This window comes from Megalobrama amblycephala, unplaced genomic scaffold, assembly GCF_018812025.1.
Source record: "Megalobrama amblycephala isolate DHTTF-2021 unplaced genomic scaffold, ASM1881202v1 scaffold424, whole genome shotgun sequence".
Taxonomy (NCBI): Eukaryota; Metazoa; Chordata; class Actinopteri; order Cypriniformes; family Xenocyprididae; genus Megalobrama; species Megalobrama amblycephala.
In genome coordinates, this window is record NW_025953372.1 from 37,984 (window position 1) to 63,408 (window position 25,425).

The 25,425-nt window shown below is 38.8% G+C and overlaps 1 protein-coding gene across 1 annotated transcript in view; it reads left to right on the top strand.

Moving 5' to 3' along the window:
- Window positions 1-437: 437 nt before the first annotated feature.
- Window positions 438-25,425, top strand: part of rptor (regulatory associated protein of MTOR, complex 1) — a 190,049-nt gene continuing 165,061 nt past the window's right edge. Inside the window, exons 1-3 of the mRNA XM_048180091.1 lie at window positions 438-551; window positions 17,345-17,503; window positions 17,774-17,920. Coding sequence (XP_048036048.1) covers window positions 438-551; window positions 17,345-17,503; window positions 17,774-17,920 — 420 coding nt within the window. The remainder of the gene's footprint in view (window positions 552-17,344; window positions 17,504-17,773; window positions 17,921-25,425) is intronic.

Here is a 25,425-nt window from a genome sequence, read left to right on the forward strand (position 1 = left end):
TGACAATGCAATATGTAAAATGGCAATGCATTTCTGTATTTAAATTTACATTTTCCATTCCATATATGCAATGTTTGGAGCAAAATGATAATTTAAATTCAATAATAGAATTTACATTTGCCATTTCCTACACTACATTTAACAAATAATTTAAACATATATTTTAATGCTTTATAAGTTGCAAAATTAAAATGAAAATGTATTAAAGAAATTATTATATATGTTTAACGCGGTCAAGCCAAAATTGTAGCAAAATGATCATTTAAATGTTATTTTTCTTAATTGCATTTACACGCTCAGTGCGATTGCATTTTCATTAAATGCCCCGCAATGAAGTAGCAAAATTCAATGTGGATTTGAAAATGCATTTCCAGATGATCAAGTTCCCGCCCCGCCCTGTCAATCACTTCATTAAGGCGGGGCCAGGTGTTGGAAACATGGCGGCAGCAGAGTTATTAAGAGCGAGGCATAAACTGGCAGATGATGCTGATCAAGAACAGAGAAATGTCAATGTTCCTGCAGATGATGCGCTTCTGTCAATCATAAAACCAGTACGTTATTAGAAGCATAGATATTTATGGTTAGGCGTCTCGCAGTGAACGCGCCTGATGCTCGTGAGGTGAGCGCGCTCGCGCAGCTCGAAGTGCTGAAACAGACGCTTCGAGTGAGCGGTGCTTTACAACAGGTTCCTTTACTCATAGAAATAATCTTAAACAAGATGTCCGAGATTATTGCTTGCTCTATCAGTATGATGTCTGTTTTTCTCTTTTTATCGTTCTGATTGTTTATGCATCATTTATAATAATAAAACTATAGTCCACCTGGATGCTAATGTGTTGTTTATATTAATAATAATAATAATAATAATTTCTATTCGAAAAAATAATGTTTAAACCTCTCTTTCACACACTAGAAAGCACCCCATCCAGCCCATCTCTAATGCTCCTAAAATTCACTCAGGTGATATCTTGTCTCTCTGGACAGCTAGCTACACAGAGTCATTCTTCTCGGTCTGAGCAATGAGTTTTTGTCTTTTTTAAATCTTTTTATTTTTTTTCTTCTATGAAAATTTCATTTTCAGCCATCATGCCACAAAACTGCAGATCCAGCACATCCCAAAGGCACTACTGGATTTGTAAAACTGAATGTTTCAAGATGTTGGAAATACAACATTTGATAGAAAACACTATCAGTTAAAAATAAAAATCACATCAATTACCACTTTTCCAGCAGATGGCGGCAGAGGACCATTTATTGACTCATTTAAGACATTTCCTGTAATATTTTTTTCATGTTTCGCTTTTGAATTAATATTAAACATTATGAAATCAATCGGTTTTAAAATAAACGTTGTCAAGGTGATGTATGAAGTACTCACAAAGTCTCATGAAAAACAATAACTTTTCTTGAGCATGAATTACACAGAAAGTGCTATCCCTTTATACTCAAAGCAGCTGTCAGTCAGTGCAGCTCAAGATCAATGAATTCAGCACACTTGTGAAAACTCTTATTTTGTTCAATGAATCTGTGCATAATAAATCTACAGTGTGTTGATGCTTTAGTATTTAAGTGACTATATTCTGATTATAAACTAAGTATTACACTATTAAAGCCGTTAAAGCTACCACAGGACATTAAAGATAGCGACACACCAACAAGTGACATTTCACCAGAAGTTTTCCAGCTAGTTTGTAAAGAACGCTTCATGCATATGGTCCATTAAAGGGGCCCAAACTGTGCTAGGAAAATATCCTCAACATCATCACCTGTTCACATGTGCTTTAGTGTGTGAAAGATGGGTTTAGACATGACCAGTTATTTATGGGAATATAAATTATTATTATTATTATTATTATTATTACAAATAACACTCATTAGCATCCAGATAGACTACACATCGTTTTATGAATTAAATGATGCATAAACAATAATCGGAACGATAAAAAGAGACAACATGCTGATAGAGCAAGCAATAATCTCGGACATCTTGTTTAAGTTTATTTCTATGAGTAAAGGAACCTGTTGTAAAGCACCGCTCACTCGAAGCGTCTGTTTCAGCACTTTGAGCTGCGCGAGCGCGCTCACCTCACGAGCATCAGGCGCGTTCACTGCGAGACGCCTAACCATAAATATCTGGCCCCGCCTTAATGAATGATTGACAGGGCGGGGGGGAACTTGATCGGCTGGAAATGCATTTTCAAATCCACATTGAATTTTGCTAATTCATTGCGGGGCATTTAATGAAAATGCAATCGCACTGAGAGTGTAAATGCAATTAAGAAAAATAACATTTAAATGATCATTTTGCTACAATTTTGGCTTGACCGCGTTAAACATATATAATAATTTCTTTAATACATTTTCATTTTAATTTTGCAACTTATAAAGCATTAAAATATATGTTTAAATTATTTGTTAAACGTAGTGTAGGAAATGGCAAATGTAAATTCTATTATTGAATTTGAATTATCATTTTGCTCCAAACATTGCATATATGGAATGGAAAATGTAAATTTAAATACAGAAATGCATTGCCATTTTACATATTGCATTGTCATTTTGCATATTACATTTCAAATTGAATATTGCTACACATATGCTTCCATATAATTCAGCACTGCAGATGTCATTGTAAGCGCTACTGTGGAACCCTAAAATGTTTTTTAACACTGTGGCTGGAGATGTACAGGGGTTAGTAGTACAATATTTTTAAGTAGTTTTTTTTTTTTTTTTTTTTTTTAATAGTCGTATTGTTTAATAAACTTTTTTTTTTCCTTTCTGTTATGCTTTGTTATTATTATTTCATTATTTTTGGATGATGTAGAAAGTTAATGTTCATATCACATCCTCTTCAGTTGAGCATCCGTCCTGCTGTGGTGTTACACAATTGTCTAATAAGACTAGTATTTCTGTGGGTGTGGGTGTGAGTGGGTAGGTGTGTGTTGTGAATCAGTCTTTCATTTCTCTGGATCTCATCACTTTCTCTGGATCTGATTGCTTTCAGACTCCATCCAGTTGCATAATAATGTCACTTAGTCAGAGAAACATTATTCAGCTTCCAAGGATACAGCTCTTGTCTGTGTATGTGTGAGGAAGTGTGACTCCTCACAGATTTAGACAGGAGGACAAGAGGTGACGTGTCTCTCAATCCTGACCCTCATCTGGTTCAAACCTGTCACTTTAACAGCTTCTGACTCACTGTCACACACTTGATCTAACTGTTCAGCCAATTACATGCCTTGTGGAGTGGCAACATGGTCATAATCCTGCTTAAGTGCTTTAATGAGAGTGAATTGATTGGTTTCAAGTGTTGCACGAGTGCCAAAGTGGAGCATTTTATCCCACAGTGATCTTTGAACATTTCCACAATTCAAATGGAGTGGCTCTCACATTCAGAAGCAGACAGCGTGCTTATCTGACCCAGACTGAATCTGGGAAATTAGTAGCATTTTTGCTCTGACTAGTATTACACTCATATTCTCAGTTGATTGACTACAGTTAGTAGGGCTGCATGATATATTGCGTTAGCATCGATATTGCATTGTGCACACATGATTCTTGGATTAATTGCAAAGAATTAAACATTAAAAAAACATTCAAAAAAAAAAAAAAAAAACCTGATTTTAAACCATTCAAGCTCAAGGAGACAAAAGGGATCTCAATTACAACTTACCCACTGTTTTTTGTTCATCACACAAATACCAAATTCTTGTCTCTTTCAAATGGACGCACATGCAAAATTGTCAGAATGCTCATATTGGCGAGCATCCTTGTAAACACATTCGCTTACGGCTTACGTGAACCTAAACAACTGAGAAATAAAATAGATGTGTATCATTATATCAGATCTGTACATTAGGTCTTAAAGTGACAGCAGCCTAATAAACCTGCTTTTTGTCTGTGTCATTCATGTTAAGTTCAATTCATTCAGTTCAATTTCTGTGCATACTGTTAGACTTACCTGAAAAAAAAAAAAAAGCACTATTTTTTATTTGTATTTTTGTTCTATTGTATTTATATATGCTTGTAATTTGTTTATTATTTTCTATGCAGTGTCAGTTTTTTTTTTTTTTTTCAATATTGTGCAGCCCTAACTTTTAGTATGCCATTCATGGGTTCTGTACCAAAAATGTAAACATTGAGCCTCCCAGGCACCATCAAAACATAGAGAGCGGTCCACTAAGATCTGTCAGTCTCTTTCCAGCTCAACTATAGTGAAAGTTTGGGGCATGACTACTGTAGCAGGCTGAGCCAGAGGGTGTTTAACCGGTGTGGGACCGTGGCTGTCACATTACAGGGGAAAAGAAGATTAGCTTCGGTAACAGAAGTTTAAGGCAAAATTCACTGCATTTAGACCTTCAAAGATTAAACAGGTCATGAACACTTCAAAGCAAACTGGGCATTGCGATGTTACACGCTACAATGGACATTTCAATACCATACATCAGTTGTTTTCAGTACCATACAGCAGTGGTCCTGGGGACCCACCGCTCTGCACATTATCTATGTCTCCCTTATTTAACACACCTGGCTCTGGTCATCAGCTCATTAGGTGAGAGCTTTATGAACTGAATTAAGTATGTCACATAAAAGAGACATACAAAATAAGAGTGGTGGTAAGTCCCAGGACCAGGATTGAAATCCACTGCTATACAGCATCATCATGCACCCGTTCTGAAAGACAAATGTACCAGTTATAATGTTTACTTTGATGTGTACAGTGTAGACAGGCTCAAACAGTTGTGGTGCGTCGTCAAAGAATGCACCCAGTGCAGATACATTGGATTATTAAAGCAGAACTAAGCAAGATTCGCGAAGCTCCCCCTACAGTTTCCTTCAGTGAATGACACTGTCATAAATACTCCAAGCGCAGCTCTGGACTACAACGACTACAACACTCGCCAGCGCAGTAGTTTTGCAAATACAGTACAAGAAAGAGGAGGTGGGTAATTTGCAAATACAGTACACTCGATGGAGGTGGGTAATTTTCGAAATTGTCTTATAAAGACATAATATATACATTGTTTTTGAATTACCGTAAAGCATTTTGTCACTCTCGCGTGAACGTGAACATGAGGCGAGATTGTTTCGGGTCGGTGCAGCTCAAGTTGCAAGTGCTGTATTCTGGCGTAGACGTGCCAGAAGGGGTTAGTGCTCGCCTCAAACACACCACTACAAGTCAATTAAACATCGTAAGGACTTAGAAAACTATTTATGAAGGTAAAAAAAGTTACTTAGTTCTGCTTTAATGGGTTTATTAGTGAGACGGTCAGGTTCACTCTAGACAAGTGTTAGTCTACTGAATTGCTTTCTCATGACACATAGCAATACAGCTAAAAGTATTCCTAATATGTTGGATATTTTGAAAGTAGCATACATTTACCTGTTGAAACATAGCTTTAAAAGCACCTGTTAGAGCTGTATTTGTGATATTTGAGTTGGGGAGGCATGACGCGTGAAAGGGGTGTTTGCTATGTTGTTTGAAATATGCTTTATATTTGTAAATCTGCTAGGTGCTACTAGTGTCACAGAAACTACATACTTCACCTTTAATAAACAAGATGCAAGATGATTGTGTATAACTTTGTGAATGAGAATTGTTCAACTTTGAATATTTTTTCGATGTTTTTGACTAAGTTTGATAGAATGGAGCTCATGATGAAAGGTATATTTTCTGCACATTACCAATGACTTTCCAGGACATGAGAGGCTGTTATAGCTCTTCTGAGGTTAATGTTTATAAACTTTGCTCATAGCTGTTAAAAAGATGAAACAACATAGATGGAAGCAGCAAGAAATAGAATACTAGTGTTATTCTCTTCAAAGTAGCTGTGATAGTATTCCTGTGGACACCATTTGCAGGTCCCCATTCTCCTGTTCTTTAGTAGACTACTCCTAATTGCCATGGAGGTCAGTGAATCCCACAGCCTTCTTGGAAACCTGATTGATTTGGGTAGAGTCATTCAAGTGAGTCTTTTACAAATAGAGAGAAGTGAAAGCAAGATAAAAAAATGAGCAAAAGTAATCTCTCCCTCCTCTCGTCTTCTATCTTGACATTTACTTTGTTCCTTCACTTACCTTTTCATCATATTCTCACAAACTGAGAGAAAAATATAAAAACTGTCACATTGCCACAGAAAACTATTCCAATCTTTTTTTTTTGTCATGATGAACCAGTTTTGTGTTATGGCTTGAGTAAGACACTATTAAGTCCCGGGTATACTTCACTTTCCGCGCCCGGACGCATCACGCGCGCAGTCACGTCCGCGTGTCTTTCAAAGTATACTACACCACGTATGCGTGCGGATGACCATGTTCGTCACATGTGCAGTACAGTTTTTTTCTATGCTCTACCAGACATCGGAGAGCAGCACTGAGTCGTGTCATCAATGTGACATTCACTGGGCATGATCGGAGAAGAAAATAAGTGCATCCTTTCCCATATTTTACTTATTTGTACTCTTTCAAACATTAATTGTACAAATGTGGTTACTTTCTAATCTCTTCGCACAAACGCTGGTCAAGTTCGCTGTCCATTGTCGTGTTTTTCTCTTTTTTCAAGCATGTCGTTTTTAAACCGGTCTTTTCACACTCTTCTTTGACGGCTGAACACTGTGCTCAATACTGTGCGTATTGCCACCTAGTGGACTCTTCTATACTGCTTGCGCATGTGCTGTTGCGCGCGGTCTCGAAATTTGGCCTGCATGCGGCCAGGGTGTGCGGCCAGCCGCAAGCCCTCCGCATGACGAAAATTACGTCATGCGGACGGTGCACGAACGCGGACGGCCGAAGTATACCCGGGGCTTTAGGTCTGTGCTTCATAAAGGCCATGTTTGATGGAAGTGAGTGTGTGACACCTTAATCTCATGCTGTTTTACTCTAAAACCTCTCTCTGTAGACCTGTCATGCAAAATTTTTCACAGGTAGATTTTTATGATTTTATTATTGTGATTTTTGCCTTTTTATTGATATAGGACAGTATAGAGAACTGACAGTAAGCTAATTGGGAGACAGAGGGCAGCGGGATTGGGAAAGGTCCCTGAGGAACTCAAACTCAAACTCAAACTCGGGTTGCCCAAAGCACAACCGCACTACATGTCAGAGTGCTGCCCACAAGGCTATTGGCTCCAGATGGTAGAGAGTGTTTCTGATTAAATTAAAAAATAAGTATATGCTGTCTTTTTTGTCCCATCTTATTAAAATTCATTTTTATCTACAGTAGCTCACAGAAGTGAGTACACCCCTCACATTTTTGTAAATATTTTATTATATCTTTTCATGTGACAACACTGAAGAAATGACACTTTGCTACAATGTAAAGTAGTGAGTGTATAGCTTGTATAACAGTGTAAATTTGCTGTCCCCTCAAAATAACTCAACACACAGCCATTAATGTCTAATCCGCTGACCACAAAAATGAGTACACCCCTAAGTGAAAATGTCCAATTATGGCCACCATAATTTTCCAGCACTGCCTTAACCCTCTTGGGCATGGACTTCACAGGTTGCAGCTGGAGTCCTCTTCCACTCCTCCATGACGACATCACGGAGCTGGTGGATGTTAGAGACCTTGCGCTCCTCCACCTTCCGTTTGAGGATGCCCCACAGATGCTCAATAGGTTTAGGTCTGGGGACATGCTTGGCCAGTCCATCACCTTTACCCTCAGCTTCTTTAGCAAGGCAGTGGTCGTCTTGGAGGTGTGTTTGCGGTTGTTATTATGTTGGAATACTGCCCTGCGGCCCAGTCTCCAAAGGGAGGGGATCATGCTCTGCTCATTCATGGTTCCCTCAATGAACTGTAGCTCCCCAGTGCCAGCAGCACTCATGCAGCTCCAGACCATGACACTCCCACCACCATACTTGACTGTAGGCAAGCCACACTTGTCTTTGTACTCCTCACCTGGTTGCCGCCGACACACGCTTGACACCATCTGAACCAAATAAGTTTATCTTGGTCTCATCAGACCACAGGACATTGTTCCAGTAATCCATGTCCTTAGTCTGCTTGTCTTCAGCAAACTGTTTGCGGGCTTTCTTGTGCATCATCTTTAGAAGAGGCTTTCTTCTGGGACGACAGCCATGCAGACCAATTTGATGCAGTGTGCGGCGTATGGTCTGAGCACTGACAGGCTGACCCCCCACCCCTTCAACCTTTGCAGCAATGCTGGCAGCACTCTGCAGACTATGTGTTTGTCACGTGCCATGGTGCATAAACACCCATGATAAGGAGGAATGTAGAAAGGAAGACTTTAATAATAATCTAGGAAACAAGAGTAACACCATAAAACACAAATGTATAATACGGACAAGAACCTACAGAGACTGAGGGAGAACACAGGGAATATATACAAGTCAAACAAAGGGGCAAACGAGACTAATAAACGAGACACTTGGGACCAATGAACTCATATCTGGGAAACCATAGAAACAAACCAGTGGCGGGAAAACTGAGAAGAAGGAACATATGACACAGAAAACATAAACACAGAACCCTGACATTACTCCCCTCTCCAGGAAGGCGCGACCTCGCGCCTCAAAAGAGTCCAACCGGGGAGGGGAGCAGACCGGCTAGGATGCCTCCAGGGTGGCCCCGGCCATGCAGGTGTCCAGGGCAGCGCTGGTAACTCAGTGGGGCCAGGGTGGTGCTGACAGTTCAGGGGGCCATGGTGGTGTAGGCAGTTCCGGGGGCCATGGTGGATCAGGCCCTTCGGGAGGCCATGGCGGGTCGGGCTCCGTGGCCTTGACCTTTGGCCCGGCCACACTGATCTCAGGCTTGTGGGCTGGAGCTGGCTTGTAGGTTGGAGTTGGCTTAGGGACCGGAGTCTGGAGCTGACTCTGGGATTGGAGCAGAGTCTGGAGCTGACTCGGGGATTGGAGCAGAGTCTGGAGCTGACTCTGGGATTGGAGCGGAGTCTGGAGCTGACTCTGGGATTGGAGCAGAGTCTAGAGCAGACTCGGGGACTGGAGCCATCACTGGACGCTGCTCAGGGGCTGGAGCCATCACTGGACTCTGGTCATGGGCCTAAAAGGCCTAAAGGTACAAGTGTGGAGACCAGTAAAGCTGAGGGCTCAGGCGTGGCGGCCATCTTGCGACGAGGCTCTGGAGTGGTGGCCATCCTCATCACTGCACTGAGGACTTGGGGATTTGCTGGAGGATAGCAATGGACAGATCCCCAGAGGTGGTCCTCAGCCAGGATGGTGTTTGTAACGGTCGGTTCTTCTGTCACGTGCCATGGTGGATAAACATTCACGATGAGGAGGAATGAAGAAAGGAAGACTTTAATAATAATCCAGGAAACAAGAGTAACACCATCAAACACAAATGTATAATACACCAAAAAAAAACCAAAATAACGACTTTTCAACAATATCTAGTGATGGCCGATTTCAAAACACTGCTTCATGAAGCTTCAAATCTTTTGTTTTGAATCAATGCCAAACTGCCAAACTGCTGAAATCACCTGACTTTGGTTCTGAATCACTGATTTGAAATCAGCCATCACTAGATATTGTTAAAGTTGTTATTTTTTTAAATTATTTTAGTGCACAAAAAGTATTCTCATCACTTTATAATATTAAGATTAAACCACTGAACTCACATGAACTGTTTTAAATATGTTTTTAGTACTTTAATATTTAATAATTTTAATGTTTCTGGGCACTGAAAGTGTAAATTAACTTGCTGGCTACAGAGGCCTCACTGAGCCATTGGATTTCATCAAAAATATCTTAAGTTGTGTTCCGAAGATGAACAAATGTCTTATGGGTGTAGAACGACATGAGGGCGAGTAATAAATGACATTATTTTCATTTTTGGGTGAACTAACCCTTTAAGATGAGTAAGCCTCTTATCAGATAATTTAACTTTTTATGACAAGCCATGTTAAAGGGGACCTATTATGCAAAATTCACTTTTAAAAGGTGTTTGAACACAGATGTGTGTCTACAGTGTGTGTAAACAAACCAGCCTATAATGGTAAAAATCCAACCACTCCTTTTTTATAATCCCCATAAATCATAAACAGGCTCTCCAAACAAGCAATTCCAGATTTCCCCTCTACTCTGTCGTAAGAAGCCCCGCCAATGACTGGTGATGATCTCCCCTATTAGTGTAGATACCACCATAAATGAGCTGCAGCAGTCCACTATTTCTGTTTCCTCGCTGTAGCAGCTGGAGATAGTCGATGAGTTGAACTTAACCCTCTGGGGTCTGAGGCTAATTTGGGCTCCTGGAGTAGTTTTGGCATGCCCTGACATTTGTGCTTTTTTCATATGCTTATAAACATTAATGACAAAAGTCTCACTACACTGTATTCAGCACAAACTAGGCTACAATAATATGTGAGTAACAAGTATGTACATGTTTGTATTTTTGAGAGAATTACGTATATACATGGTTTTTGAAATAAAAAATATAAGTCACTGAAATAAGGCCTCAAAACACATACTAAAAATTTTTTTTCACTAGACTTTTGGGAATTATATATTTTAGTCAAGAGTTTTTGCTTCAAAGTGATGTTAAAATCATTCTGCCTACTCTGACACATAAAACAAGGTATTGATTTAAAATTTCTAAGACAATTTTTGTTTAGGATGGCCATATACGAGGAGGCGTGAATCTTCTTGAATAATGCTGTGATTCACACCTGAGGAGATTAAGACCCTGCCCCTAATGAGCTACATAATGAGCCATTCAGTCAGGAATGTGAATGAATGAACTTAGAATGCAATGACAAAAGAAATAGATAATTTTTTGCCTGTAGTTTATTTAGAATATAGTTAACTATATAAATGAGAGTCAAAGACACATTTTGAGTACACAGTTATACCTGGAAATAAATCCTGTTCAAAGATATACAGTAAGTGAACACCTCATACCTGGCATTTGGCGTTTGGTGCACTGGAGAAAAAAAAAAAAAAAACTTTCCTGCTTCCAGTCAGTGATCTCAGTATCATATGCACGCAGTCCAATGGCCAATATCTGGTCACTATGATTCTTAAATCTGTGAGATACAAGAAAAAAAAAAACCTTCTGTGAGCATGCTGATAACAGGATCATATCAGCTATTGTATTAACGTTAGTATAATGTCCACTCAGAAAACATGATTTTTGTGATCTCATGCATGCACGTATTATTGCACATCATGCAGGGCTCGACAATAAGGACTGCCCGATGGCCCGGGGACAGTGTGAACGACGCTCGGGACAGTAGACAGAACGGTCACTTGCCCGATCGGGCCAGTGCTGTATGGTGTGCGTTATATATCGTCTATGATATCTAACTAATTGTTGATTCAACGATCTGTGTCCCTCACTTTACAAAAAAAAAAAAAAAAACATACACACAAGAGTGCACGCATGCACTTGACGTAGTCTAGGTTAGACTAGTGCGCGTGCATATTTAGAGTGTACACATTCACTGCGTGATTTAGTCCATTAAAATGCCTTTAGAATGCCCCAGAATTCAAGATAAGGGGCAAAAATGTCCCTGTATATATTTCATATTTATATAATTTAATATAGTTAACCAATATTACACAAAGAGCACAATTTTTCTCCAAATATTAGCATGATTACAAATGTGATATTAATTTTATTCAGCGTACAGTTAATGAACAAGAACGTAATATCAAGTGACTTACATTTTAGACACCAAATTGCCTGTTTCGCTGTATTTCGCCAACGAAAATAGTTCCAAGTCCACAGAATTGTTTTGCGTCTCTGAGCAACACTTCCTGAATGAATCAACCGCTTCAATGAATTGCTTGAATCTCAATGATTCGATCATTAACAGTGATTCGCTGCCACCTACTGGCGGGTTTAATTTCACATTTAAAGTGTCTTCATTTTTTTTTTTTAAATTTCAAATAACAGTATTTAACGTTTTATATTTTCAACATTAAAAACATTTTTATGCAACTGCTCTTGACTGATTAACTTTAATCTATTCTATAGTTATATAGTTATACATTAGATTACAGTTTATGTACCTGAAAATCTCCTGTTCAAACTTACATGAAAAACTTGAAAAGCACCATTTATTTCATTTATATGTTTGTTCTGTTGTATTTATTTGTGCTATTAATTTGTGCTACTACTAATTTGATTATTTGTTACTATTTTATTACTCACTGTTTATGTTGTGAATGGGAGACTCAGGCTGGGGATCCAAGTGCAGCGTTTTATTAAATGTAAGCGTGGTTGTACAGGTAGGGTAAATCAGGAGCAAACAGGTACAGCAGAGGGTAGACAGAGTCGTAATCCAGGTACAGGCAGAGGTCGGGACTAGGGCTGAAACGATTAGTCGACATTATCGACAACGTCGACAATAAAAAATTGTCGACAAATATTTTTGTTGTCGAATAGTCTCTTGATCTCATAAGACCTATTTGAAGGGCCTGCAATAACGCGGTGTAACCAGTGGGGCGCTGTAGCGCAATACTGTAATGCAGCCCTCCCGGATCCAATCCAATAAAAGAAGTCAGCGCTTTGGAGAGCATAGTGCAAACGAAGTCGAACCCGTGAAATGTGGGAGATTATTAACATAGCATAAACATAACAAACATAACGTTTAGCATAACTACAGAATACGGTCATGCAGGGACACCAACTCTCATTCAAACTCACTGTTCTCACTCCACACGTTCATTTTCTCACACAGTGAAAGATGCATCGCAGAGCAAAGAGGACAGACAACGCACCGACAGATCAGGTTACTTTTGATATAAAACTAAGTCTAAGCTTTTAAATTCAGTCAATATTACTACGGGATTCAAACAATACTTGTGGTGGTGACGCTGTTTAACGTTGTGTGGCAGATCGCTGTAACACCTCGGTTCAAGCGGCATGTGAACCTATTCCTCTCTATTACAGCGCGAAATAAACATGAATGAACATCAAAAAGTACTTACTGAACTTACTGAAATGAATCCATCTCTATTGTAATCACTTAATCGGAGTTTTAACCGCAGAAAGAAGTCAATAAAACTTGCAAACAAATATATCACACAAAATGTAACATTTACCTCAGGAAAGCCATTCAATGACCATAAACTCGATAGTTTGTGTGTGTGTGTGTGTGTGTGTGTGTGTGTGTATATATATATATATATATTGACATATTGTCTAAACATTTATATTGCTATGACATTTGATATATCTTTCTTGTCATATTATATAGGGCTGCACGATTAATCGCATGCTATTCTCACGCGCATTTCGTCAGTAAAGCCGGTTCCCTGATTACCGCTAAATCGCCATCACCTGTTTTTAAACGGAGCGCCTTTTAATAGACGGAGCCGTAGTTCACGGACAAGCCACGCAATATCGCGTTCATTATCGCAGGCGATTCATCTGCGATATGAACGCGATATTGCGTGGCTTTTCAGTGACCTACGGCTCTGTCTATTAAATGCCGCTTCATTTGAAAGCAGGTGATGGCGATTTAGCGGTAATCAGGGAACCGGCTTTACTGACGAAATGCGCGTGAGAATAGCATGCGATTAATCGTGCAGCCCTAATATTATAGAGCCTATACATGTTAATGTGCAGTTTAATATGTTGCTAACACATTTTATTTTAGTATTTATTACATATTTCAGTCGATTTCACTCATCTCAGTATAGCAGTATTTTTGGGAAAAGCCAGTAAGTCATGTTTACTAATGTAAGTTATGTGTAGTAAATGAAACAACGCGTCTGCCCGAATCATTCTCAAAGAGTCACAGAACATGCAGGATTCATATTTAATGTGGCTTTTTTGCGGCTTAATATTGACAGACACTAGTCTATATCGCAGTTAGAATAAAGAATTTAGGAATAAAAAACTTAACATTCACAATCCTCAACTTGATCAAGCTTGATCCTCGAAATGGAATTGAAACCAGTCATGCTCTTCCTCTGAGGTAAATCATTTAGAATTATTCCTCACTGCATCTCAAAACGGGAAAGTACATGAATCTGACTAAGCTTGAAACATTTTTCCGAGCTGATATGGGCGTTCACTCTGTTGCATTAATCGCCTCTGAATTTGCGTTTGAAAGCTGCGTGCTGTCTGTGGGCATAGCCGCATTAGCGGATAATGAGATGACTCGTGAACGACTGACATCTCTCTCTTTTCAAACAGATTACTTAAACAGAGAATATTTGGTTTCGGTTTGACTTACATGATTTAAAACCTGATATTTTAATGTTTCTTTAGACATATGTCTCATGTCTGTGTGATTAGTATTCACTAAGTTCATTTTCAGGGGACTATCAGAATGGTCTTCGTTCAGAGAGAGACGACAGATCATGCATCATGTTAGTTTTCTTTATTTTGCAAAAAGCACAACATTTTATTTTTACTCTGAGTGTACACAAATAAAGACATTTCACAGATTAGAATGGTGTATAACTCTTAATTGTATGTCCAAAATTGACGGAGTATTTTGAGTATTTAACACTGAGGTGGTATCGCCGGTGCGACGGCCGACCCTTGAGTGTTAACTCCACAACAACTACATAAATGTATCCACTAACAATTCATAAACGTCCAGTTGCATTTTAAAAATTGTAACTTCTTCCTGAGTCTGTCCATCAGTGTCCGGTTTGAACATGTAAGGCTGAATACCACTGCTGACAATTTCTGACATTTTGGCTGCGTGAGATTCTCCAGTTTTGTTGTTGATGATTATCTGAAGCGTGAGCTGTTAAAGCTCTGCCCTCTTCTGGAAAGGGGGCTGGGAGCAGCAGCTCATTTGCATTCAAAGGGGCACACACAAAAATTGTGTGTTTTTGCTCACACCTAAATAGGGGCAAATTTGAAAAGCTATAATAAATGATCTGTGGGGTATTTTGAGCTGAAACTTCACATATTTCAGCTCAAAAAAACCTTAACGTTTTTTGGGCAGTTGTGGTCTGATGGTTAGAGTCAGACTTGTTACGCCTGCCCACTGCTCCTGGTGTGTCTTCACGGAGCGTGCGTTCAATACTCGCTGCGTGTGTGCACTTGGATGGGTGAAATGCAGTGAAATTGGCCACACATCACATCACGTCATGTCACTTCACTTCACAGATTCAGAGACTTATATTACATCTTGTGAAAAGGGGCATAAAAGATCCCCTTTAATGTAACTGGTCTGAGGTCCACATTTGCAATGTCTTAATAAGACATTAACTCAAACATACATTTGTCTTCTCATGGTCATTATTGTAGTACTGTGTTTCTCACTGGTCCCAACAATGTAGGTGATTTCGACGATTTGCTGTCCTTGTGCAGGCATTTGGTACTCACAGCGTAGGCAAAAATCTACACATACACATACACATACACTGACCTGTAGAGCATGTCGAGGATATGAGGCTGTTATAAAGAGCTCTAAACACAATGTCTTCACACTCTCCCAAACACCATCCTCTAACTCAATCAAGAGTTATGCAATACCATACACACATTACACATACTTAGACCAGCTGGAGAGGACAGTGAAAAAATGAGGCATGTTTCACACTGCATTATTACAGATATGTGTCTTGCCTCCTCTGTGGTTTTCAGATTTCCATTGTTTTATTACATTATTATGAAGCTTGTTATGCTGAGATTGTGAGCCACACCAGTGAAGCATAAACTTCATATTAAATAATTGTTTTGGGGCAAAATTAGAAAAGAAAGCATAAAGTGTAATATAAAATTCTGATAGAGAGATCTGCTTATATCAGTGCAGTGAATAATGGTCATATATTTATTTGTTTTTTCAGCCTTTAGTTTTAACTGTTTTCTGTCCTGATTCACATTCACTCCCAAGACTCTTCTCTTCTTATTATTTAAACTCTGTTAACACACACACACACACACACTCTCAGCAGCATAAACAGCCATGGATGGTGAGAAAAGATAGCTCTGAATGTATTATTAAAGCTCTGATTCAAACACAATTGTTCAGCCAAGTAACTCATTCTGTCAATATTCAAACCCATATTTTCTGACCTTCTCTCTTTTCCATCTAATCATCTAGAAGTAGATGGTTATTACTGCCGACCTGTCTCATCATGTGTCTGTCTACTGTGCCCAGATGGGAGATTTTAGTGAGCTTGTTTTAAGTGGTAGGATATTTCTTGCAAGACATGAACTGGTTTTTGACCCAAATGGGGATTTCCATAGCCTATGTCTACAGTGCAGGTTGATGTATGCATGTATGCATTTTTTGCCATGGCCAATTAATTTTGTCCCCACCACTTTATGAAGAGGCGCATGGCAGGGATATTTTTATTTTTATTTATTTTTTTTTAAAGCTCCATAGATTTCATTTTGCTGGCTCTAGAAGATTCTTTTCACTGTCGATTTTAAAGGCAGCCTTGATTAAGATTTCACTTTTTTAACTTTAGTTAGTGTGTAATGTTGCTGTTTGAGCATAAACAACATCTGCAAAGTTACAAAGCTCAAAGTTCAATGCAAAGGGAGATATTTTCTTTTACAGAAATAGCTAGAACAAATGGCTGGTAGGGACTACATCAAGCTTTTACCCATATTGGTGACATCACAAACCCCAACATTTACATAAACCCTGCCCCCTGGAACATGCAACAAAGGGGCTGAGGCCATGTTGGGATGCTTTAGAGAAGTGGAAGAATTGTTCTAGTAGAGTGTTGTTGCCATGATGTCATTTTACGCCTGACTGCTTCACAAACGAGGGTCAATTCAATCCTGAATATATGACGGCGCATGCTTGTCGAGGAGTTGAATCAACTCCACAGCAGCTACATTCAGGAACGTTCAGTTGCATTCTAAAAGTTGTAACTTCTTCCTGAGTCTGTCCATCAGTGTCCGGTTTGAAACTTCATCCTGAGTTTCCCCAATCAGTGTCCAACTCTGTTTTGAACAATGTAAGGCTGAATACTGTTACTGACAATCGTCATTTTGGCTACGTGAGATTCTCCAGGTTAGTTGTTGTTGAGCAACCGAAGCGCAAGTTGTAAAAGTTCTGCCCTCTTCTGGAAAGGGGGCTGGGAACAGCAGCTTATTTGCATTTAAAGGGACACACACAAAAACAACATGTTTTTGCTCACACCCAAATAGAGGCAAATTTGACAACCTATAATAAATGATCTGTGTGGTATTTTGAGCTGAAACTTCACAGACACATTCTGGGGACACTAGAGACATATTAAATCTTGTGAAAAGGGGCATAATAGGTACCCTTTAAAGTAGATTTATTTGTAAGGGTTGATTAATTTCAATTTGTTTTAATTTACATCTTGTATTATACGTAGAGTTCTCAGATGTTTTGAGATCTGTGCTGACACATTCTGATTTAATTATGTTCTTTCTGGTTGTCATTGTCATCTAATATCCTCTCTCTTTCAGGCCCGCTATAAGCAGAGTTTGGACCCTACAGTTGATGAGGTGAAGAAGTTGTGTACCTCACTACGGAGAAATGCCAAAGAGGAACGCGTTCTCTTTCATTATAATGGCCATGGGGTGCCTCGACCCACCGTCAATGGAGAGATTTGGGTCTTCAACAAGGTAAGGCAAAAAGTGTGTATGTATATATATATATATATATATATATATATATATATATATATATATATATATATATATATATATATATATATATAATATTAATATTAGTTTCTCCACACACCACATAGCAGTCATTAGCAGTAGTTTGGTTACTCTTGTACTTACTGAAGTTTTTAAAGTGAATTTGTTTTGCAAACTTGTTTTGGAGTCTAGTCGTCAAAAATAATCTCTCTCTCTCTCTCTCTCTCTCTCTCTCTCTCTCTCTCTCAGAACTACACCCAGTACATCCCTCTCTCCATCTATGACCTACAGACGTGGATGGGAAGTCCCTCCATCTTTGTATATGACTGCTCTAACGCAGGGATCATTGTCAAGTCATTTAAACAGTTTGCATTGCAGAGGGAGCAAGAGCTGGAGGTATGTGATATTACACATGAACAATCACACGCACACTCACTCATGCACACACCATCATGGTCCAATGTAAATTCAACATGTTATTTATGTCTGAGAAAAAATGTTTAAAAACATGCTCAAGCTGCACTTTCCCAATAACTGAAAGTGGATGCTGATTCTGTCTGTCAAGCTTAAAGGAACACTCCACTTTTTTTGAAAATAGGCTCATTTTCCAACTCCCCTAGAGTTAAACAGTTGAGTTTTACCATTTTACCGAGTTTTACTTTGCTGCCGTACCATGGGTGCAGCAGGCGCAATGATATATTACGCGACGTCTCCTGTGCAAGTAGGGGGTCACAGGCGGTGCATAATATCATTGCGCCTGCTGCACCATGGTACGGCAGCAAAGTTCCTTGATTATTACGCCGGAATGAGAGTATAGTTCCTAGCCATATCGGCCTAGAAAATCGCAACTTTTCATTTTCCGTCGGTCTTAGTACACGGTGTAACTACTGAAGAGTCAAGTTTTAAATAGGAAAAATATTGAAACTCTTTGGTCATTTTTGAGTGAGATGCTAATGGTCTAATCAGATTCAATTAACTATGCTAAGCTATGCTAAAAGTGGTACCGCCAGACACGGAGATCGGCTGAATGGATTCGAAAACGGTAAAACTTGGAGTTGGAAAATGAGCCTATTTTTTAAAAAAAAGTGGAGTGTTCCTTTAAAAAGGGACAGTATCATAAAACTGGTCATATAATTTGAGTACTATAGTTGTAACTCAGGGTCACCTCAAAAACAAGGGAGAGATGGATCCATACGTAGTGAGATTTATTATTAGAATAACACCAATAAATTCAATGTGAAGACCAGAGAACCAGGGAACAAAATGACCACACCAAAACATACAGCCATGTAGGGCAAGACTCAACAAAGAACACAGGAAACACTAGGGCTATTTATACACATATACAGCAAGGGCTAACAAAGGACAGGTGAAGGTGATTAGTTGCAATGGGAACAAACAATGGTATCTATGGCAACAAACAAGGGTAACTGTTGAAACTAACAAGGCAGGAAAGACAAAAGGAACTAAACACAGGAAGTGAACACAGAAACAATGGAAACTGAAAAAATCACTTCAATATAAAAGTACTTAAACACAAGACAGAAAAATACAAGACCATAATCATGACAATGTCCAAATCTACTGAAGCTTTGTTTTTTCCAGAACAAGTCTGATACGATTCTTTTATTTTTAGTACTTGCCGATATTGAGTTCCCATACCTGTATTTTCATTGAATTTTTAATTTTTGTAAATATTGGACAGAGAAACAAAAATAATATTAACTAAATTAGTTGGAGTAGCAAATAGATATTTCCTTCAGTTATTTTCATGTCTAGTTATGCCTGTTAAAATGTATTTTAGGAGCTATTGTGATGTTCACTGTTCTGATTATTGCTCTATCATATTTTATCTTTAATTTAATAGCACAGGAAATATTTAGAGCTGCTACAGCAGGGCTCAACCAAATGTTTTACAAGGATACTTGCCTATACAGGCATTTTTGCAGTTGTGTGTGAATTTGTCCATTTAAGCACAAGAAGACATGAAAGAGAACTTGATTTAATTGGCTGTTTGCGCGCTGTCTGAGATGCAGCTTTCTGGGTGCGCACTTTGGATGTTTGCACACAAAAAACTTGAAAATGTCATGTGATTACTGTACCGCCTTCCTTTAATAATATAGGTAACCACTCTCTATACATAAGCCATGCAACAGTTTATGCTTTTACTTGCACAAACAATTGAGTTTTAATTCATATGACGCATATGTGCTGAGTGAATGATCAGCAATCAAGAGCATGCAACAGAAGTTCTCTCTTTCTTTACCGTCAGTTAACGTTTGTAATATGCTCCTTATTTATCTTCCACTCCACCAAAGTTTATAAATGTTTATATTTTTGCACACATTGAAACCTGGCACATAAAGCAAGACATTCAAGAACAAGTGTCTGTTATTGTGTAAATCACCATCTACTTTAACTAAATGGAAAAAAGCAGCTTCCTGTTAAACATCTACTTTTGTGTTCCCTGAAGAAGATCATATTGGTTTAAAATGAAGGATGTGCAAATGATGACAGAATTTTAATTTTTGGGTGAACTATTCCTGTAATAATAGAGCAGTGTTTTTGAAAAATTATATCACAATTGCACCATTTTCTCCAATTTTCTGCCCTGTCAATCATAAAAAACAAAAGCTCAATCCCCTGTTCTCTCAGAATAGCAAAACAACCATTAGAACCAATTGCAGGTTTTCATTGAACTCACTCATTGACAGACAGACATAGAGTTGGCATGTTTTCCATAAGTTGATTGCAGAATTCTCAGATATATTGCTGACATGCAAAGTCAGAGGAAGAGCGGTCATTCACTTAAGAGAAAGAAAGACAGACTCATGGTTGTACACCATTTGCAGATATTTGCAAATTGCAAATGAAAATGCCTTTTGGTTTGAGTACAGCATTCCCTGAGCATCTCTGTCTGAAGGGTCAGAGAGGATTAAGACTGCCCTATATTCAGAAAACACTTTTGTTTGCTTAGGGATGATGTTTATATTGGTTTGCTCCATCTGCCTCACTTTTTTATCTGCAGAATGAATATTTGATAGGATTTTTAGGTTTGCTGTAGGTTTGTTTCTTCTCCTGTTTTTACTCCCCCTTTCAGCGATAGTTTGTCCCTCAGTTAGTATTTCACAGCCACATTCACAATGAGAGACTCAATTATCCATAGGCAAGTTCGTAAACTGTTATGAGAGTGTGCGTATGTGCTGAGAAGTTTTGTGCTGAGATTTTGTTGTGTAGGTGCTTTAAAGAGTACACTTAAAGAATTGTGTAAAGGCAGTGTTGTAGATCAGACATATACTGTTGTGATGCTATATATATATTATACATCACAAAAGTCCAGTACAGACATATAAAAGTAGCAGCAACAAGCCTATGCTTAGCCTCAAATGAAAGGCAGGATTTGATTTTAAAATAGAAACCCAATTTCACTTTCAATCTTTTCACCAGTTGCTGAACATGAGGGCCAAAGGAGAGTGTCATCTATTAAAATCCAGAGAGACCTACAGTTTACACAATCTCTGAACCTTGGGAAGTAGTAATAGAAAGAAGATCATGAGGGATTGATTAAAGGGTTAGTTCACCCAAAAATGAAAATTATGTCATTAATGACTCACCCTCATGTCGTTCCAAACCCGTAAGACCTCCATTCATCTTCGGAACACAGTTTAAGATATTTTAGATTTAGTCCGACAGCTTTCTGTCCCTCCATTGAAAGTGTAGGTACGGTGCACTGTCCATGTCCAGAAAGGTAATAAAAACATCATCAAAGTAGTTCATGTGACATCAGTGTGTTAGTTAGAAGTTTTTGAAGCATCTAAAATACATTTTGGTCCAAAAATAACAAAAAATACGACTTTATTCAGCATTGTCTTCTCTTCCGGGTCTGTGTATATCCACAGTGACGCTGCTGCTGCTGCTTCTTCTACGGCAGTTGGCATCCAGCTTATTGGTGCATTACTGCCCCCTTCTGCTCCGGACTGTGATGCGATTAGGACATCCGTGACGTGCACACCTACGCACCATTTTAAAAAATATAGCAATACCAAAATAGAGTAGCTTGAGTAGAGTAGCTTGAATACAGCGTGCGTCTCCCTCAGACTGTAAACGAAGCTCGGGTGCACTACATAACACGTCATCAGCGTCACTGTCCGGAGCAGAAGGGGGGGGGGGTAATGCACCAATAAGCTGGATGCCAACCGCCGTAGAAGAAGAAGAAGCAGCATCACTGTGGATATACACAGACCCGGAAGAGAAGACAATGCTGAATAAAGTCGTAGTTTTTGTTAATTTTGGACCAAAATGTATTTTAGATGCTTCAAAAACTTCTAACTAATCCACTGATGTCACATGGACTACTTTGATGATTTTTTTATTACCTTTCTGGACATGGACAGTGCACCGTACCTACACTTTCAATGGAGGGACAGAAAGCTCTCGGACTAAATCTAAAATATCTTAAACTGTGTTCCGAAGATGAACGGAGGTCTAACGGGTTTGGAACGACATGAGGGTGAGTCATTAATGACATAATTTTCATTTTTGGGTGAACTAACCCTTTAATATTTAGAAAACAACATTAATTTTGTTTTATCAGCATTTGAATCTAGTTTTAGTTCAAATAAGTTACTATCTATCTATCTATCTATCTATCTATCTATCTATCTATCTATCTATCTATCTATCTATTCTTTCTCTTTCTGATTTCAAACTGCTGAACTTAAGTGGAGTGATTATGGTCAAATTAAACCTCTTTAGTGTTGACATTTACATTTAATAATTTAGCTGATGCTTTAATTTAGCAAGTGACTAGTCGCAGTTAGTCTAGCACAGTACACGTAGCAAGGTGTTGTTTTTTTTAATTAATAAAAAGTAAATGGATATACAGAATAGAATAGTAAGTGTCAGTATTAATTGGTCAAGTGTTGAGGGAAAGTAATTTATAGCTGTTTATTTAAAATGGCTAAAGTCTCAGCAGCTTGAGTTGAGTTAGGCAGATCATTCCACCAGCATGGAACAGTCAAAGTAAAGGTCCATGAAAGTGATTTTGTGCCTCTTTGGGATGTCACCACAAGGTGCCGTTCACTTGTAGAACGCAGGCTTCTGGAGGGCACGTAAGTCTTAAGTAGTGAGTTTAGATAAGGGGTGCAGAGCCAGTGGTTGCTCTATAGGCAAACATCAGTGTCTTGAATTTGATGCAAGCAGCAGTTGGCAACCAGTGCAAATTGATGAAGAGAGGTGTGACGTACACTGGACCAGTTGCAGAGGTTGGACAGTGCATGCTGGAAGGCCTGCCGAGAGAGAATTACAGTAGTCCAGTCTGGATAAAACAAGAGCTTGGAGAAGGAGTTGTGTAGAATGCTCCGATAGGAAGGGCCTGATTTTTCTATTGTTGTATATGGCAAATCTTCAGGACCGGGCAGTTCTATCAATGTGGTCTGTGAAGATTAACTTATTATCAATCACAACTCCAAGGTTCCTGGCTGTCCTGGATAGAGTTATAGTTGACGAACCCAGCTGAATGAATGAAGTTGTGATGAAGTGTTGAGTTGGCTGAGACCACAAACAGTTGTGTCTTCACAAGGTAGGGTTGAAAGGTGGTGATCCTTCATCCAGCAAGAAATGTCTGTCAGGCAGGCTGAGATGCAAGCAGCTACCATTGGATCATCTGGCTGGAATGAGAGGCAGAGTTGTTTGTCAGCATAGCAGCGATAGGAAAAAAAACATGTTTCTAAATGACAGGTCCCAGTGATAACATGTAGATGGAGAAGAGAAGTGCTCCAAGCATGTTAGCTTCTATTCAGCTTTCATACTCTGCACAAACACTTGCATAGCCCACATATTTCTAGGTTAACATTTAGCGGCCATGTAAATTTGCTACTACGTACATGTTTCAGATGATAAGGTCGATGAATGATAGGTGAGCTTTGGATGTCCTGCCCCTTTTTTTACCACATAGACCAGCTGTTAATGATCTGTCCGTCACAGACTCTGTGATTTCGCCCCTTTCTGTGTTTTTTTTTTTTTTTTTTTTTTTTTTTTTTTTTTTTTTTCTTCTTCCTGCTACTATGTGACTAACAAAATTTTGGTCAACTAAGCCTCTTCGCGTTGACTAACGGTTAGTTGACTATTAGGGGACAGCCCTAGTAGAATGTCAACATGCTTAGTACAGTAAGCAAATAAAGCCCAAACGACATACTTCTGCTGCATCTGACTAGTGGACACTTCAATATTCCATAATGCAACAGGAACTGAGGACCTAAGTCAACTCAACTTTATTTATATAGCGCTTTTTACAATGCAGATTGTGTCAAAGCAGCTTTACAATAATTTTGGCTGCTCAGCAGCTCTAGAAGAAAGTGGTGTCATTGTCCAGCTTAAGTAAATTCAGTATTGATTCATTCCTTTGTAAAAATCAAGTTATTCATTTAGTTAATTCATCTATACATCAGCTCTGGAGAAAACAGTGATGTCATCGTCCAGCTTAGTTCATTTTGCATACAATGGTGTCACTGCAGGCAGATTGTTGAATATCAAGTGTCCCCAGCAGATTTGGAAAGGAAATTCACAGTTCACAACTGTGTTCCATAATGACGTTAATGCAGAAGGATCCCCTCGCAGGGAGTCCCCCACATGGCTCTGTCTCTCACGATGTCTGGCAAACAAGTACCTTATATAATGCGCACACACAGACACACACACACACACACAGGTAAAGCTTGCGTGTAATCAATTGCTTTTATAAAAATGGCTGAGTGCTGAGAGAGAGGATGTTTGAGAGAGAGGATGTTTTTATCAGTGTAGATTTGTGTTGAAGATTACTTAACCAATTCACAACTACATAGACACAATAAAGTATGACCAATCAGTCAAATGTCAAATATTAAGACCTACTGACCCTTTCCTAAAACTTGTTTTCCTTGTTACACATTAATCACATTTATTTTCACTTCTGCACAACCATATAAAAAGTGAGAACATTGTATTGATTCGTCCCTATGATTTAACAAAAAAAAAATGTACCTAAAACTCAGGGAAGAATTAATAAATCATCCTCATGTTTCAGCTAAAACAAATGATTATTAAAACATGCTTGTGAGTTGATATATTTTTTTTCCCACATGTCATGTGCAGAGCACTGTAATTCGGTTGTTAAGTCTGACGTCACACGGCAGCGCTTCCGGGTCCTAACGCTCTATCCCATACCACAAGAAAACAACAAATGGTGCTAATATACATACACGATGTGGTGTAATACTACAAAAAATATATAATTATAACCTTTATCTCCATACCAAAATTCCAGATGGCCAGACAATGATTCATCTTTTATAAATCCTTAAAATATTAATATCTGTGACGCTGTGAGCACGAAGACTGTTTTGTAGACTGTAAGTATTTAAAATGTTTAACTTTTTAAAATGATTGATGTTTAAAATGAATAAATAGCGCTCATAAACGGCCGTCGATGGCATTCTCAAGTGAAACGAGTCGAGGCTTGGACCCGGAAACACCGTTCCTTACGTCACGACTTAACAAGGGGATAGGTTGTTTGCAATCACGTGGTTCTGGTGATGCGTGGAATACCGGTGGAGGGCAAGCATTGAAAATTAGAATGGAAGAGATGGAGAAAAGTCCTTTCTGTGCTGGTTTAGAAAGGTATAAACAGAAAATCACAACATATGTTGGACGTGATCTTTATGTTATGAAGATGAGCGACTTTTCCACTGAATTAACAGACTTTCCTGTCATCGAGGAGTTAGATATAGAGAATGTGAAGCTGCGCGTTCAGTTCTACTCTGGGTTTGTTTACATCGCGCTGCCTTTCTACTAGTGAAGTTAGGGAAGTATTTTGATTTTCTGTCGCGATTGTGAAAAATATCGCCATTGTAGGTAATTTATGC